The sequence below is a fragment of the Myzus persicae genome, unplaced genomic scaffold (genome assembly GCF_001856785.1).
Source record: "Myzus persicae strain clone G006 unplaced genomic scaffold, MPER_G0061.0, whole genome shotgun sequence".
In the NCBI taxonomy this organism is placed as follows: Eukaryota; Metazoa; Arthropoda; class Insecta; order Hemiptera; family Aphididae; genus Myzus; species Myzus persicae.
Genome location: NW_019100725.1, coordinates 95,743 through 114,796, shown reverse-complemented (window position 1 = coordinate 114,796; position 19,054 = coordinate 95,743). Strand labels below are relative to the sequence as shown.

General features: G+C 33.1%; 2 protein-coding genes and 1 pseudogene across 2 annotated transcripts in view; 2 read left to right on the top strand and 1 right to left on the bottom strand.

Moving 5' to 3' along the window:
- The first annotated feature begins 399 nt into the window (after positions 1-399).
- Positions 400-4,366, top strand: LOC111042675 (glyceraldehyde-3-phosphate dehydrogenase-like). Its single transcript, XM_022327360.1, has 6 exons — positions 400-559; positions 1,095-1,210; positions 1,392-1,643; positions 1,883-2,028; positions 2,328-2,598; positions 4,082-4,366. The coding sequence occupies exons 1-6, from the start codon at positions 502-504 to the stop codon at positions 4,085-4,087; spliced, it is 849 nt and encodes a 282-aa protein (XP_022183052.1). The 5' UTR covers positions 400-501; the 3' UTR covers positions 4,088-4,366.
- Positions 4,319-5,536, top strand: LOC111042665 (annotated as a pseudogene).
- Positions 5,537-12,552: 7,016 nt separating this feature from the next.
- Positions 12,553-19,054, bottom strand: part of LOC111042656 (semaphorin-5A) — a 47,537-nt gene continuing 41,035 nt past the window's right edge. The window contains exons 7-14 of the mRNA XM_022327341.1: positions 18,568-18,750; positions 17,553-17,823; positions 17,104-17,472; positions 16,276-16,465; positions 15,818-16,171; positions 15,482-15,652; positions 15,013-15,312; positions 12,553-14,185 (exon numbers count right to left, since the gene is read on the bottom strand). Of these exons, the coding sequence (XP_022183033.1) occupies positions 13,794-14,185; positions 15,013-15,312; positions 15,482-15,652; positions 15,818-16,171; positions 16,276-16,465; positions 17,104-17,472; positions 17,553-17,823; positions 18,568-18,750 (2,230 nt within the window). The 3' untranslated portion in view covers positions 12,553-13,793. The remainder of the gene's footprint in view (positions 14,186-15,012; positions 15,313-15,481; positions 15,653-15,817; positions 16,172-16,275; positions 16,466-17,103; positions 17,473-17,552; positions 17,824-18,567; positions 18,751-19,054) is intronic.

The following is a 19,054-nucleotide window of genomic DNA, read 5'->3' as shown; positions in this document are numbered from 1 at the left end:
TGAAAACTTGTCATCGGTGACACATAGCACATTTTCCCGGAAAGGCAAATGCGTGCGACTGTTTGCTAGCCGTACCAACGTAAGTCATACCACGTCGGTCGACCTATATTCGGCTGGCTGGCCAACGTCTGTTCTTCGTAAACTGATTAAAATCCTCTTCCATAGCTTCTTCGTCAACTGCCGGTGGACAAAGTCAACGATTCGGGTATTAAGTTACCGGGAGCCCCCATCAAAGAACAGTGCACCAGTCTTCCGCCTGTCGCTATTAACGGTTTCGGCCGGATAGGTAAATGCGTGCTCCGGTTGGCCATTCAAAAAAACGTGAATGTAAGCGATACCATATGTCGGCGGAGGTCTTTCAACTTGTATTCGTCTAGCCGTCGAACGTTTGTTCTTCGTACATTTTTATAAATCCTAATCCCTCGTCGCCCGCAGGTGGTCGCCATCAATGAGCCGAGTGCCAACGCAGAGGCGATTGCCCACTCGTTCAAATATGACTCTATGCATGGAATGTTTCCTGGAGTCGTCAGCGTAAAGGGAGACTGTCTGAACATCAACGGTAATAACAACAATAATAATAATTATAAGGATAAGATTTGTGTATTCACTCTAGAAATCATATTGTAAGGTACGTTCGTGAAAGCCACATTTATAAAACAAAACTTTCCGGACAGAACTATAATATATGTCAGCCGTAACTGCAGTTATCTTGAATTCAGGGAAGAAATCCCAGTTTAAACTTTCTTATTTTTCGAAATTTCTAAATTACAAAAACTGTAGGTATTGCGTTCGAGATTTCTACTTTCCACGTTCTGTTCTGCGTTCATTCAAAGCTGAGTATTTTTAAATTTGAAAATGAAGTATAAAAAATAATCAACGTTGATAGTTTTTACTATATTTTTACTATAAATATATTGTGATATAATTGTATCGAGCAAAATCTTTGTATGATTTTGCTATAAATCGAAATTGAACTTAATTTGTTAAGCATAATACATTTTAACAGTAACATTGTAAAATATTGTCTCGATTATAAATCAAATGTGGATATTATGGTTTCCGATATGTTTTTTTGATAATGATGGCCGCTACAGGCAAAATCGTTCATGTATATAAGGAAGAGAACCCAGAAAACATCAAATGGAAAGAGTTGCCTGTTGATTATGTGATAGAGTCGACCGGAAGATTCACAGAAGTCAAAGCTGCCAAGGTAAGTGCTATTTCTTATACCTTCCATTAAAAAAATATTGTATTGTTTTTGTAGTTGTTGCCTGCTAAAGGGTACGTATCACAATAATATTAATAATAATAATATATGATTTATAACCGAGCTTTCTCAATAGATTATGACTTGAATGTAATGTAGTGACGATATAACTAAACTTTATTAGAAACACATGGCGACGGGTGTCAAAAAAGTTATCATCAGTGCTCCGAGCAAAGACGCCCCGATGTTTGTAAAGGGCGTGAACTTCGACAAGTATAAGAATAAAATGACTGTGGTGTCGAACGCCTCGTGCACAACCAATTGCGCTGCGCCTTTGATGCACATCATCAACAATCAATTTGGAGTGGAATACTGTCTACTGACGACGGTTCACGCAATGACCTCCTCTCAGCAGATCCTGGACGGAGTGAATCAAGTAAGAAGCCATTTTTTCAGGAGACGATAAGTTATCACTTATCATATGTATTTTTGTGGGTTTTTATAATATTCGAATGTAGTGGTGTACCTATATATTTCGTATTTAAAGCCCGTTTTGTCGTCACGCTTGAATTATACAAAACAAAAATGTATTACACACGTTTAGTAAAAATGATAAACGCCCTGCACCGCTACCGACCATGGTTTATTGGTCATGGTTATGATTTCGTTTTTCAGAGGTCAGCCCCCGGAAATATCGTACACAGCACGACAGGCGCTGCGAAAGCCGTGGGCATTGTCATTCCAGAATTAAAAGGAAAAGTAACCGGCGATTCTATAAGAGTGCCTACGCTGGACGTGTCACTGCTAAAACTCTACATAATGTAACGTATTTCTATATAAAATATATATTTTTATACAGCCAACTCGCGATTTAACGAAATTCGATATAACGAAAATCTCGATATAACGAATAAAACTACCGGTCCCTTGAAAATATCGCGGTATAAAATAAAAATAAAAATAAAAAAGAGTTAAGCATTTTCTGCATACTTATGTAACTATTGTAATTGCCATAGTGCATCGCAAATTATTGAAATAAATAAATTCTTAACGGCTTACTGAGGGTTAGGACGGTTAGGTGTAAATTTTGTTGTTTATTTAAAAAATTTTATATTAACAGTGTTAAAAATCCGGCGACACTAGAGAATATCAAGTGTGCAATTTGGAAAAATGCAGCTACAGTTGAAAATAGCGTTGTATCCTACATCGAAGATACAGAAAATCTCGTAAGCTCCGATTTCGTAGGTAGTCAATATTCAGCCATAGTTGATTTTAACCAAGTGTCGGTCATCGGTGACAAATTTGTGACAATAGGCGCATGGTATGATAACGAAATGGGATATTCGAGTAGGCTGTTAGACCTCTACACTCACATGGTAAAAATGGACAAGGTAAGTAATAGGAAAAAAAAATATGTATATATTTATTCATAATCAGTAATTAAAAGTTAGATTAAAAGATTTAAAAATCTTAAACATTTTTATTTGATGATGCCTTCAAATCATTATTTATTTATAATTAAATTAAAAGCTTAAATATTCTAAATATTTTTTTTTTTTGCTGCTGTTATAAAAATATATTAAACCTTACATTATTTTAATTTAAATTAAAAACATTAAAATTCGTAAAAATACCATTCCTAGCTGGTGAAACGTGCATATTAATATATAATTGATAACATATAGTAAATTACTCTACATGCACTTCAATTAAAATAGGTAACAAGTAAGTTCCAAGACTTTTTTAATTCTTAAAAAAATTATGAGTTGTTAATTTCCTAAAATAACGAATCAATTACTAGTTAACTAATGGCCTCAACATTTTTGTAGCGGCTTTACTGAATTATTATTATATTGTAATTAAATTACGAGCTAATTTTTTGAAGGCTTTTAGTTAGGTTAGGTTAGGTTAGGTTAGGTTTTTCTAGTTAGATTTTAAAGGTTAAAAAAAAAATGTTTTTAAAAATATGATTTGTGCACACATACCAAATTATAATTTATAATTGATATCCAGCCTGTTTATTCACTTACAAATTGTTAATGTTTAATGTGTACTGGTTAAAAACGTATAATATACATATAAATAAATAAATGCTATTGATTAAGCGTTAATATTCATACATATTGCATTTTTTTTCTTAAAATTTTTTAATATTTTAACCGTTAGCATATCATATCCCGCAGCAATGTCATCTCTACAGTTGTTTATAATTAATATAGATCAACTTTTACATAAACTTTTTTTAAGAAAAATTCATCGAAATATTGCAAATCAAATTTTTTATTTACTTTTAAATTATTGGTTATGTTTCTCGAGAATTTATCAGCCTGAATTTTATCGACGTTTATGAAATAATTATTTAATATATTTGACGCCCCTAATGGATCTGATGTGTGTAATGTACTGTCATTAACTTTTAATACTTCGATTTTATCTTCATTTTTGTAGATAGTACCTGTCATAGTTCATTGATTAATTTCCAGGTTAACTGAAAAGATTATAGGACACTGCCTAAATTTTTTTTTCATAAAATTTGATTTTGGTAAGCCTTAATAATTATTTCGTAAAATTATTCTTATACTTTTTATAGTAAGTTGCAAGTTTAGTATTATTTTGATGATTTTTTCATTTCAGAGAATTAAATTGTTGATGACGTGCAGAACATACAAGCCCTTGACACATCCATTCTTTTAACCTTATATTTTTTGAGTTAATAGTTTTAGAAGTAGAAGAAGCACTTAGGGCGCTTATAATAATATTTTGAAACAGAAATACATTTATTTACCGAACTAAATTCATATAATTTTATCCATTTTTCTTTACTCAGTAAAGACTTAATTTTAACATGATTTATAACATTGACTATATTTTCAGAATTAATTAATCGTACAAAATTGGTATGAACACAACGACTGAGCAGTGATCAGTGATATCAGTTAATAAATCACCAGCATTTAAGTATTTTATTGAAAGTATTGTAATGAAAACTCGATCTAAGCACGAGTGTTGTTGACCCATTGGTAATCTCGCCAAGACATTTATAAAAGAAGAAAACCCGTTAGCCGATAAGAAATCTTGATAGTCATTATATTATTTGTATGTGTACCAATTATGTCTGTATTCATGTATTCAGTTATAATAATTAAATATGTATCAAAATTTGAACCAGTAAAGGCTTCTTTTCATGAGTTAGTAAGACTTTTATTATCAATTGAAGGTGACCTATATATACGAATTACAATTATTGGCATATTATTGATTATAAACGAGAGTTTTACCATGTTATTTTCAAGATAGCTGGAAACATAAAAACTAGTATTGATATGTGTTGTAACATCACTCCTTCATTCTGGTTTCTCTTTATAGGGAAAAATAGATTATAGCTATATTACTGTATTATTTATGATCTTTATATGGTTTCAAAACTTTAATTATTAATTTTTTGAACATATATTTTTTGATAATTGCATGGGTACTTAATACATAGTGAAAAATTCTTAGTGCGCGTAGATGGACGAGATATTTTTTAGATCCGTTGGTTGTGAAGTCCGATCCTCATCCCCCTAAAGCCCGAGACTGGTGGACGGCGCTGGAAAACTTGAGACTGACGGACACGGCCGTGGTCTTCCTGAACACCAGAATTGAAATTTCGTCGAAGGTGGTGCGCCGTCTATGGAACGAATCCTGGTTTCGGGCGACGGTGGATGGTTGGACGAACCATTGGCACAGTTCTATTAGACAAAATTCATTTAATGACTTAAAATTCCTAGAACTTGTTACCGGTGATTTAGATTCGGCCAATCCCGCTATCGTCGAGCAGTTTGTGTCGATGGGTTCAAAAATAATTCCCACACCCAACCAGGATGAAAACGACTTCACCAAAGCTCTTATTGAGATTTAAAAATACTTAACAAAGAATTGTAAACCAATAGATACTATTATTGTCATGGTAAACATGAGCCATAGGATCGATAATGTCTTGTCAAATTTAAACACTTTGACGAAGATATATAGAGGTTAGGTTAGGTAAGACATATATGGAAGAAATTCATTGACCTGGTTACTTCAGGCTGTTACACACTGTATTCAAGTTCCTCGGTCCTTCAGGTTGCATCCAGAAAACAATAATGTAGGTATTTTTCCAATGAATTCAGCATGCAACGAATATGTACAACTACAGGACTCAAATGGAATTTAAGTGGAAAACTGATGGAAATGGGAGGACTTACTAGTAGTAGTAATACATTTAATGGAGAATCAATTGTCACAATTATCAACAGTTCTCCGCTATTTTGGACAGTGACTATAAGTCATGATTAAAGTTTCTAAACAAAGAAGAACACTGTTAGATTGATGTATTTTATTCTAAATTAAAATTCTCCCCTTCCTACTTCCTTAACCTACAGGTATATGGTAATTATTTATTATATAGACCTAAAATTGGCCAGTACACTTCATATTCGACAGTAACAGCTGGTCGCGCATCCGATGACCTGCCACGGCCTTCCTACGTCTTGAGAAGAAACTTTATTATATAGGTAAGCTGTAAAGAAGTCGTGGTCTGCTCTGGTTAACTAACTCTTACCCGCCGGCAGTTGACAATCCTATTTACTTGGCGAATGGTAAAGCTGGAAATGTGAAAGTGATAGGATAGGCCTCGCGGATCCACCAGTAATTTAAATTTGAAATTAATTATAAATCGTGAAGATTAGAAACGCGTCTTGGCTCATTATTTGATATCATTTATATATGACGTTTTTAACGTTTTTAAGTTGCTTTTCACTTAGAGTAATAAAGTGTTCAAGATTTATCCACATAATATATGTTTTTATATGAATAAAATATTATGGTTATGTACATAATATGTAATTTTGTTCCCACTTTATTCATCAAGGTTCAAGACCTGAAGCTGATTTTACACGAAGTTGAATAAGATTATTAATGCGGTATAGGTACCTACAAAATATGGTCTATGAATAATTAGAAAAAAAAATCCTTACAGAAACATCGTTAAGTCAACAATAATCAAACATAGAAACGAAATGAATGTTTATAGCGAACGATTTATCATTATTTTGGTAAGCATGTCAACGAGCTTATCGTGAGGACCGTGGAAGAACGGTTGAAAGAAAATAACGACGTAGTGGCCAAAAATAATAATACGTACATTTAATTCCTTAAATACATTTTTCCTATATTTTATTAACAAATCAAATGTTATATTACCGATGGCAATGGTTTTTAATTGACGAAAAGTACTATAAAATTGAATGTGAATTGTTTAAAGAAAGTGTTCTAGTTGTTATGGTTTTTGATATTTAAAATAAAAATTATAAGCTAAAACATGACAAAAAGATTAGATTAGGTTAGGTACTCAGGTATTTAAGTTCTACATTAAATCTACATATACGTAACCATGGTGTATTCAATATTACTTATGTAGTTATGTTTATTATAACACTTTGTACCTACCGACTTCATAATCAACGCTTACTGTTTTTCGTACAAGCACCTATTATTGTCGTCTTCACGGTTTCGCTGAAAATTCATTACAACCAATAAGTTAAAAGCATACCAGTAGGTACACGATTCTAATGTCTAACTCGACGTCGAATAGTTTTTTGATCTTCGAGAAGAAATGGCTTCAAGAAAACCAAGAGATTCTTTCCTCCGACGGTTCAGTTCGTATTGTTCTTGAGACCTATATCTACTTTGTAAAATATTATTGTTTTAGTATATGACAATTTTATTGATCTTCCCAGCGTCTATCCGTACCAAATTATAAATTTTGAATTTATAAATTTGACATGATAATCTTCTTATTTTTATCATAAGTCATGTATCATTTCGTTATTAATACTACCCACATATAAATATTGATTTCACTTGTAAATTGTAAACTGTCCATATAAAAATAATTTTATATTTTTACCGTATCACACGGATAATATAAATCCTGTATATTACTACTAGTATATCCACTATATTATTGCATTAAATTATTATTATTTCATATTTGATATTATTATATACTTACCTTAAATGAAAAATCTAAATTAATGTAAACATCTTATATCGTTTAGGTAGAAACAATTTTTCTTTGATATGACAATTTTTGTCAAACGGTAATTTATCATTAGAAATTGTTAATGCCATTTTAGATTCCAACTTATATTATAAGTAAATAACATCAAATACTTGATTTATTTTAATCTGTACTCTACTTTTGCATAATTGTTGAGCTGTATTAGTTGTACTATTATTATTATTATTATTATTAGCTAGTACTAAAAAAAAAAAAACATCAAATAGCAAATGGTTTAGTGTAGTTATATCATAATACTATATTATATTCTACATTGAATAATTTTAATTTTGATATTATCACATAGCTCAATCATATAACAATATCAAATATACCGTCATACTATGATGGACCACCACAGAAAAGGAGAAGACACTTTGAAAACTTAAAAACTCCTCAGAAAGTCCAAGGGGTATAACAATTATTATTTTATTGTTTACTATATAATTATAGAGGTGTAAGTATAGTAGGTATATTTAATTATTGAAGTTTGATATTCTTGTATAGAACAAACGCAAAATTGTATGGGACTCATTCTCCGACTATGAACCACGGCCTAAAAAGATGAAAACCGATGATCAAATAACTTCTGATTTAAAAGTTCAAGTAAAAAAATTATTTTTTTATTATTTACTTTACTATTGTAGAAGTATATTTAGTAAATATAATCTTGAGCCCTTTGGATCAATATCGGTTGCTGATGACGTACGTATGTAAGATTTTTACTATAGGCGATCCTTTGTCAAATCGAATGGACTGAATTATTATTATTGCATAATATATATAAATATATTATTGTATTACAAAGAAGTTGACAATTACGCTTTTCGAGTTTAAAATATGTATGTAACACACAATTTAGGCTTGTTATGTAGTGATGACCCATATAAGGGAGTTATGATATAAATACATGGCTGTTCTTACGTAAATCTGGCTATTAAATTTAATTAGATTAATAGAAAAAATTAAAAAACAACCTTGCCAAAGCTGATAGGAAAAAAATATGTTCCACTTTCTTTAGTGTAAAATAAATAATATAATATATATCTTTTTCAATAATCACGACTTTGTAAAAATAGGGGTTGTATACAACATAAAAATAATGTTGAAAACATATTATTAAAAAAAAATTAGTACTAATAATAATGTGGTTTTTGAGGAAATGGTAATGATAATTTATTCAAGAGAATCCATATTTTCGGAGAGTATACACATTTTTATCAGCCACTTACTCCACGAATAATGCCTATGAGGCTCTGACTAAAACACAAATATATTGCATTCTTATATTTTGGTTTGTATGTTACTCGCTGTACTTGAATAATATATTTATAATTGTGTATTTAAAAATAAACGAACCATCATTATAGTATTAGAAGTATTTCGTGTGTTAAGAATTGTGATCATAATATGAAAATGATTTTTTAAAATGAAATATCTAAATGTACCTATTCAGTAGATACAATATATTATTATTATTATGTAGTTACCTGTACCAATATGAAATATTGTATGTGTGTCACGGTTATTTAACATTTTTTGAAACTGATTGTTTTTCCATCGTAAATAGGCCGATGTACCTAAGGCACCGAAGTGTAAGAACTGTACTACTGTTCTTCGAGCAAAATACATGCAAGTGAGGGCCGGTCAACCCCGTATAGGCCAAATGCTAAAGCGTCGTAGCCAAAAAAACCAAAGTACCAAGAGTCCAAGATTCGAGCCATATGTAACATGTAAAATGTAAGTATTTTATATTATTATTTAGCAATAATTTGTATACATATTTTTGTCGACTATGGGTTAATAATATACCTACTAATAATTTGGTAATAATGTGGTTGGAATAATTCAAGTTGAATGCGAAATCAGACATTTTCATTAAATCAGGCCAAAATAAATGTAATGCATCGAAAGTATTGCATTCTAATTATTATCACTTAATGTTTTATACAAACGTTTTTAAGTAAATTAACCTATAGGTTGAATACACCTTGTATTGTCAACTGTTATTATTATTATTGGAAATAAATAAATGGTAACTATGTGCGTTTGTGGGTAAACAAGTCTAAAAACTGTGAGAAAATAATAGTTGATATTTAGGTAAGCGTGGGAAAAATGGTGTTGTAGACGGTTCAGAATTGTACTAATTTGTGGTCCAGTTCCTACTTTTTTTTAAAAATATAAATGTTTTTTTTTCAGCAGTCGTGGGCGTTAAGACCAACGTGTGATGGCAGGAAGACTTAATTATTATAGACTTAATTATTATAAATTTCTGACCTAACTATAAGTTAACATGATTTCATTATGAATATCAGAATATTGTTTGTATTAATTAACAATGAGTTATCGAACTATCCAAACCCCCATATAGTTGGTTTGTGTTGAAATTATATACGCTTTCGAAATTTGGTTTTTGAATGGAGCGATGAATATAGCAAGAAACATGAAAAACCGCTGCGACCTATTCATCGCTCCACTCTAAAACCAAATTTCATAGGCGTATAATTTCAACACAAACCAAATTTTTGGAAGTTGATAGAGTTCGATAATTCGTCCTTTAAATATAAACAATTTCCTTTATGACATCATGTTAGCTTAGTTAGGTCAAAAATGTCACATTATAATTAATTTGTTTTTTTTTCATTATAATTTACAAACATAATATTATACTACGTATACAAATAAAATCAAAATGTTTACATCATTGTTTCTGTTATTGCCACCTCCCGCCGCTGATAATATAATAATAATTGCATCAATATAACTCGTTAAAAGAGTCGTATAGGTACAAGTTGTATTTGAATAAATACATTTCAATTGTTCATTCGAAGAGTGACTTTTGCAGGAGGCTACGGGTCTGCGTTTAAGCCCGGAAAGTAAAAACCTGGACGGTATAATTCTGGAATTTATGCATTTATAGTTGGCCACAACATCGTTTAGTCGGCAACAGCGCCGCATGGTTGGCCGCAGCATTATTAGTTGAATATGGTTTCACTGCGCTGTCATCGATATCTTGTTATTTTCTCGGAATAGTTGACTGCATCGCGTTATCAACGCTATCGTCAATAATTCGCGTGGAAGTTAAAATGCACAAAACCAGGGGCGAGTCCATTTAGACATGGTTGGGGGTTGGGCCTAAGTCATAGTTTTCAGAAAACTTTCGATAATTGCATACTAGGTTTTTTTGAAATTTGTTTTGAACAGTATACAATTTTTAGAAATAGGGGTTTTGGATGGGCCTCGGCCTCTAGGGCTTCGCCTGGAGCCGCCCCTGCACGAAACAGTAAATACCAATGTAAACTTTGATGATTCGAAAAGCTCACAACTCTGCTACAGCAATATTCCTTTAGCCATCCAACTATTGCCCATTATAGGGTAAATGCTGTCGTATTAGTCATAGACCATAGTGTCGTTTCATTTTTTTTTAAACGTTGTTCGAGTTAGATTACTTTTTTTGAATATGCTCATGTTTCCGGCCCACTTAACGACTATTTCTTAACCGCGATTAAAGATATCTCTAATCGTGGTCGTAACTAAACCCAAACCATATCTACTTTATCCGACCATCGATATACTCTCATAAAATTTTCTTCTCCACAAAACTCATCTTTCTGCTACCGATTCTCCCTCTCTTATTTCACTTGTTCATTTTGAAGTGCTTTCACGTCTTAAGCTTGCCATAAAACTGCTTTTCATAATCTTTTCTTCCCAACCAATATATTGCATCCAATTGGTTCATTAATCGATTAATAAGGACACCTCGTTCCTTAATATATAAATTCCTTTAGATTAAACTTGTTATTTAAATATTGTTATATTGTATAATACTTTTTACTATATTATATTATATATTATATGTATCATATTTATTTGAGAGCAAGCCCGTTTTATATAAAATAAGTAAATATCATGTACGTTATTGAATTATATCTTATATACTTGGTGTTTTCTGTTGATACTATTATTAAATCATTTTACTATTCAAAAATAGGAATATGGTCATAGACGTAGCAGCGTCCGTAACTGAACAGATAACGTCGTATTATTCAAATAGATATTATCTAAAACGTGCAATAAAAATTTCAAACGATACACAAAACTAATCGCGATTGACCGCTGAGTGTTCATCTGAAGATTAAATGTCAACAGAAATACTGAAAATATATCATTACAAAGAAATAGTAGCCAGTGTTGGATAGCTAATTAAAAATAATTATCGACCTGTATAACAAAAAACAATATAACAAAACAAAAACAAACGATAAAAATAAAGGCGACTGAACTAAATTGCGAACAACTATAATATACACATTTTTATGTGAAGTGATAAAAATCCATCAAATTATTTTTAAGTTTTTGGAATCCTGGCATAATATTACGCTATATCGATTTATATAATGAACTATAGTTGATATGTGTAACTAAGCACCTACTACCATACTACATAACTATTTTGTGTACAAATAGATTTAATATTATATAAATATTAAAATTTATATAATATCTAATTTCTGACATATTGGCTGCAGATAGTGCATTAACTCACACAAATTCCCCTCATTGCCAAAAACAAGGCTAATACCCCAACGTGATATTATTTTTTGTATAGTTTTAGTTTGGAGAATGCTTAGGCGTATTAAAAAGTTGTCTACAGTGAAAGATACAATGTTTTCTTGAAATAATGAAATAATAATTGGTATAAATGAAAAAACAAAAAAAATAGTATAAAAATAATAATTGTTATTCTATTTTTACTTAAACAATAGTCATATTTACATGAAAAAATATATTATATTCACAAAAAAATATAATTTAACAGTTAAAAATAGTACATATTTATTTATTATGTATTCTTCATAAATAAAATTTGGACAACAACATACAATAAACAATGTGAATTATGTACAATATTATAAATTTTGGGTACTCAACATGAGTTATATAATACTTATATTTATATAATATATATATATATTATAAGTATATTATGATAATATATTATGTGTTTAACACGTTTTGTTCACATAGTTTTTACACTTATGAGTTACAACATTAATAATAAAAAAAAAATTATTCAGTCATTAATATTTCATGGTTAATCAAAATAATAGATTAATCATGAATATAATTGGCACAAAGCGTACTTGTTCAGTATAAAAGTACAAAATAATAACCTATTTATCCATTTTATTTACAGTGCTTTATAAATTATTTTTATTACCGATTTTATCTTAGATATTAATGGTGTTTTTTTTTAATATTGTTAGCAACAAAAACATAGTATAATTCATCAGTGTTTTGAAAATCGTTAATTTATAAATTATAATGTACCTACCTCTATGAAATTAAAAAAAAACTATTATTCGGCACAGGTGGGTGCTCAAGGAGGGTTCATATCTTCTCCCTTTGACTTATTTTTGTCATATAAAATATATGATAGGGCAATGAGAGTATATTTACCGCTATATAACGTGGTCTGAGAATAATCGAAAATGAATAAACCTCCCCCCATTACAAAAATCTGATCACACAACTGATTCGACACGTCTTGAAGTAGACACACATTATTTTTAAGTAGGTAGGTTTACACTGTACAATAATATAAAATAGATTTCATACGACATAATATAATAATATGAATGGTTAAAAAACGATTCTAATCCACCATTCTGCGCACTTACGTAACAACTTAAACTTACACTTCAAATTATTAAAAAAATATATAAATATACAATACTGAATAATATATTTCATGTGATATTTTTTTCTTTTCAAGTCCAATATAATTTATAATTAACAGAGTAAGGCAATAATGGATGTAACATACGACAACAGGCTATGCGTCGCGGTTTTACGCAGTCTTCGGTTGTATATAAAAAAAAAACGAGTGAACCGTTTGTATAATTTGTATACAATAGTTAGAAAATTTTTTGATTTAATAACAAAAATTATGATCATTATAATATATTAATATATTATATTATTGAAATCAAACGCAGACTGAAGATAGTGTGATGCACATTGATCGTTAGTCAATACGAAATAATAATATAGAAATAGATTTTTATCAATTATTTTAGAAATATAATATTAAGTCAATAATTGTATCGGTTACCAATATCACGTGTTAAATTAGTTACGTCCGCAAGGAAGTCGTCGAAAGTAAAAAATTGTAATGACTAGCAATAACGAGCACCAGTAGCCGATATCAGCACTGGTTTAATATTATTATCAGGACATTCGAAAATCCGAACAATCGGATGACATTAAAAAAAAAAATAATAAATCCGGAAACACGGACGATTTCCGGAGAGGGTTGAACTAACACTGAATTCTTCCGCGCATAAATGCAATGAACGCGTCACGGAATTCTGTGGCGTTGCGGTTTAAACAGTCAGCCCGCGATAGGGAAGTTGATGATCGATACAATAATAATCGTAATTATGGCGATTGGCGATGTTCGCGTCTAATAATATTATGATAATTCAACGGTGCAGCTGGTTAGAAAAACTTTTCCTGTTCCAAATCGGGGCGGTTGCGCATCGCGTGCCCGTTGACCAGGCTGTGGCTGTTCCGCTTGATGGTGGCCGTCTCGTAGTCGGCTGGCTTGTTGAACAGCCTGGGCAGCGTACCGGTGGCCGCGGTACCGTTGCCGTGGTGTTGCGCGCCGACTGTGGTCGGCTTGGTGAACGACGGCGTCCGCTTGGCCGGCGCGCGGTACTCTTTCATCGGCACCGTCACGTACGGGTTCTGCTTGGTGGTGATGTAGTGCGGACTGCTGGGCAACTTCGGCTTCCTGCGCCTCTGCCACGCGCAGAACGCGGCGCCGGCCACCAGGGCGCCCGCCAAAAAGGACAGCAGGCACACCAGCAGAGTGGAGCCACTCGAACTCACTACACCGGAACAAAGCAAAACGTGTAAACAACTATGTACGATCGCCCCGCAATATTAATTTCTATTTGTTTGGTCGGGTTGTTGAAAGGGTGGCCACGTGCGATGTGCATACACCGAGTTAAGGGTGGATATTATGGCCTATGGGTGCAAAATTGAATGTGAGAAGTGGGGGGCGAAAGTGCAGTTTTCGCATGTGGCGAGTGTGCGAGGAAATGAATATTATTCGAACGAATTCGAGCAAAAATCTTTTTTTTATTTTATCGCGAAAAGTCTTATTTTTTTATGTAATTAAACTATTAAATACCGTTTTTTATTTCAATAGTTTTCTTAATAGGTAGTTAATGAAATAATATGCTAGACAATTTGAAAATTTAAAAATTAAATTATTTATTTTTGTCAAATTGTTTTCCATTTTTTTTTCTAATCATTGTCTATTTTATAAGTCCATATAAATAAGTTGTATTGATAAGAAAACAGTTCGAGTCGTCTATTAAGTAATTAAATTTAAAGGGTCTGTTTTGTATTTACTCAGTAGATATTATTATATAGTATCTATACTAGGTATAAAAAAACCTACAGATAATAACAGCGAAATATTTAATAAACTAAAAAAATCTCAAAAAGAGTGGTTTTTTTCATTAAGTGTTCAGGTAGTTCGTTTATTTGGTTTTTAGTAGAGCTTTTTTATTATTGTCTAAGATTTTTTATTGCAACTGTAATTTAATCCTTTGTTTTTTTTGTTCAATTTATATTTTAACAACTTCCTTATCACATCTCACAAGTGACATCTTAGTGTTACACAGGTACATATTCATTTTATGCTTACCGATCTCGTTTGTCTCAAAACAAGGAATAGATTCGATGTCAGGTCCCAAACAACGGTCAGAAATACATTTTCGTGTGCGATGTTTCTGGTTGTCCTTATCGCAAACTGACCACTCGGACCAGTCTTCCCAGCCCATATCTATGTCATGACAAGGCGCGTAACACGGTTCTTGGCTTACGTAAGGGCCATCGCATCCATCAGTGGACATACCCTTCAGCAGACAATTGCGCTTGCGAGTTCTGACGCCTTCACCACAGGTCACAGAACATTCACTGAAGTCTGTCCAACAACTCCATTCTCCTAAGACAATATCAACTTGCATAATTACAATGAAAAATAATGATATTATATTATTATTATCCACTAGGAACTGGTCTAAATTTTAAAAATAATACTGCAAAGTCAGAAGTATAGTAATACAAGTAGATATAGGTGTATAGCATAAATACTACAGAATATATTTAATTACCTTTGCATGGTTGTGTATTACAAGCCCTGGTAAATGTGGTTTGCCCCTCACAATTATCCAATGGGCCTTCACAGGTTCGAGTCCTCACTTGTACACCACCACCACAATCAGCAGAACACGGTGACCAGGGTGACCATTCTGACCACGAGTCTTCTAAATCCGACGGTTGATCTAATAACAAAAAAAAAAAACACAAATTAACGTATTGGTATTATTATAAAAAAGACCATAGTTTGTAATTGAAGTTTAAACATTTTAAAACGTGGAATACACCTCATATATCAAATTAATGGATAGGCACATCGTCCATATTATAGGTAGTAATAGACAACTCACCGAGTCTGTGACACGACCCATCTTGGCACAATCTATTTTCTTCTTTGTCCTGCATAATGCTTAAAGCCGAAATGTCCGGCTGCGTTCTGCACGAGAATCTGTATCTTTTATGAGTACCATTGCCAGCCGACACCCACGGCGACCACGCCGAAATCTTTTTTATGCTATCCGTGCACGGTTTCTGGTTACACAGTTCGTACTCCTCGGAACACCCGATGCAATCCTGCCCTTCCTGTGGCGGTGGGTTGTTACAGTAACGCGACCTTTGTCGAATGCCTCCACCGCACTTGGCCGAGCATTTGCTCCACGAGCCCCAGGTGCTCCATCCCGGTTCTTTAACGACTGGTGGTGAAACTGTGATGGACGGAGAAGGAAAAAGATAAAAGTTAATAACGATAGGTAATATCGTACGACGGCACCAAACGCCCGCCGAGTGGTGCACTGCGGGTTACCCTTACCTGGGCAAGGTGGGTTCGAATGGCAAAACATTTCATCGGTGTCCCGTCCTACACACACCCGACCGCCAAATGCCGGCGCCGGATTTCCACAAGTCCTCTTTCTGACTTTCACGGCGGAACCGCAACTTTGCGTACACGCAGACCAGTCCGACCAAGCCGACCATTGTCCGTGTACGGTGCAATTAGTCACCTAAGGGAAAAAAATGAAAGTTAATTTATGTGCGTCAATGACGTTGTTAGTTAACGTGTAATCATGTTTATACGCGTATAAATATGTACCTACATATTATAATATATATTATACATAATAAATGTGAGCGTAGGATATTATAATTTCCCGGTAGTACAACTAATTTATCTATATGATCTCAAATGTAGGTATTCACGTACCACACATACATACAGGCATAACTACTCTAATAATAAACGTTCGATATAAGTTTTTTCTTATTACATGGGTGTGTAACATTTTTTACTCGAGTTTAAGGAGGAATACAAAGGACTATATAGTATCTTTATGATAACTGCACGTTGTACTAAAAAATTAGCATATAAAACCAATTTAGTGGAATATTGCTTGAGTAAAAAAAAAAACCAAAACACACAATTGTGATTCACAAATGCGTATTATTTGCGGAAAACGGAAAATGTGCGTGATGAACAAGATATATAGAAGTAAAGCGATAAAAATTATTTACGACATCTGCTGCGGTCGCGGGTAAAGCACCTCGGTAAAAAAAAAAATAAAAAAATAGTCCATTGCCATTCCCACAGTTGGTTTAATTAGTATACCTAGGTAATGTAATACAAACTGGTTGCATGTCACACCTGTATGGTGGGACCTTGGCAATCGGCCCCGTGGTACTTGGGTTCGGGGTTCGTGCACGTTCTGCTCGAGCACAAGCATTGGTCGGCGGACTCTTTGCCGTTAACGTTTTGCGTACACGCAGCCCATGTCGACCAGCTGGACCAACCACCGTCGATCGGCCTCGACCGGTCCGGACACTTGGTAACGTCTTGTCGCCAATTGTGTTCCATGATGTTACCGTTTGTCGGTGGTTGGCACTTGTCGACGTGCTCGTTCCATCCGCAATAGGGGTCCATCGCGTTCATGCACGCTTCCTTGCTCCGGTGACGACCGCAGTGCTGGGCCGGTATTTTCAACACCCGATCACGAGTGCCCACGTATATCGAGTCCTGCGAAACCATACACACGTGATAACGAAAGAGCACATAATTCCGTCATCGGCTGCATAAAAACGTTAGGTATTACGTACAGTGACTTTCAGATAATGCAACGCCATGATCTGGGAACCGGAGTCCTCGGGGAATATGTTCCATTCCTCCAGTGTGCATGTGACCGAAGACTTCGGTAGAATAGTAATCTTTTTCACTGTCCCTTGGGTCGTAGCCACGTACAAGACTTTCAAAGATCCGTGTGGTTTAGTTGGTACGACGTCGACAGCAATGTGTGTTAGAATCTCCAAGGGCTTGTAATATAGTGGATCCATCGTGGTCGGCTGTACTGCGTTGTCCATCAGTTGGTATCTATTAATGTACAAAGCATAGCACTTGAGTATACAACGCATACGGTTTACCCACTAATAATGACTGACATATTATTATTGTATCAGACAACCACCTGTCCGAAACATATTATATTACACAGGAAAATGAACGTAAATCAAAAATTGATGTGTAGTTTAAGTGAATTATACTTATAATATTTAACGCAGTCAAACCACTATTATTTCTCAGTTATGTCTATTACGAAAAAATAATACCTAGTAATAACGTTCAACTTAGTATAATATAGGTGCATCTAAAATTATAAAAAAAAACTCTTTTGGATGAATGAAATGCAATTATAGCCCTTGTATGACACCTAACTCGATCATAAATAACTCACATAATTTATTATGTATGGTTTTTAAGGTTTTTAAATCGTTATATCATGTATGTTAGCCGTTAGGTTTAGATATGAATAAGAATTTTGTAAATAGTCTGCAGCATTGTTCTTCAATAGAATTACGTTCAAAGAAAATGAATCTAAAAATTGAAAGAATAAAGGAATAATTTCAATAATTTCATATGAATTAGCAGATTTACATAAAAAAAAAAAAAAATGATTGGTAAACAACGACCGACCACCATCGGAGTTATATATTACTATATTACTACGTATTTAAACTATAGAATTATAATATGGGTATTGTATAAACTCAGAAACTTTAGTACAATAGGTACTTATATATACTATACTAATAATAACAATGATAATAAATTAAATACCTCGACGAGTCAAGTATCTGATTTGGATCCTGTCGTTGGCAATGTCCGTGGTTGAGTTGATGTGGTGGGTTATATCGTACCCATTCCGAACCGACGCTGGCTTGGTGTTTGAACGGTCCATTAAATGCTGCGTTAATAGCGGTAAGGTTAAAACTACATACTGCCGATCCAGCTATACCATTGCTGTAAAAAATAATATCACACTTTAACTTAGACTGCAGGTATACGTGCTCTAGTGTCTCAATTCATATATGCAGTAATAGAAAATAATAATAATAATGATACCTAGTCGAAAAGGTAGAAACTATTTATGATGAAAAAATTCATTTTAAAATAAAAGGCTATAGCTACCAGTCACGTAAGGTTCGCTCTAAAAGTCTAAAGGACGGGGCAAAAAAGATTTGTATGGGAATCATCAGCAGTCATGTAAGTATTCGAATGCTATTGTACATCGTACATGGCATATGAATACTTTAGGTAACAAATA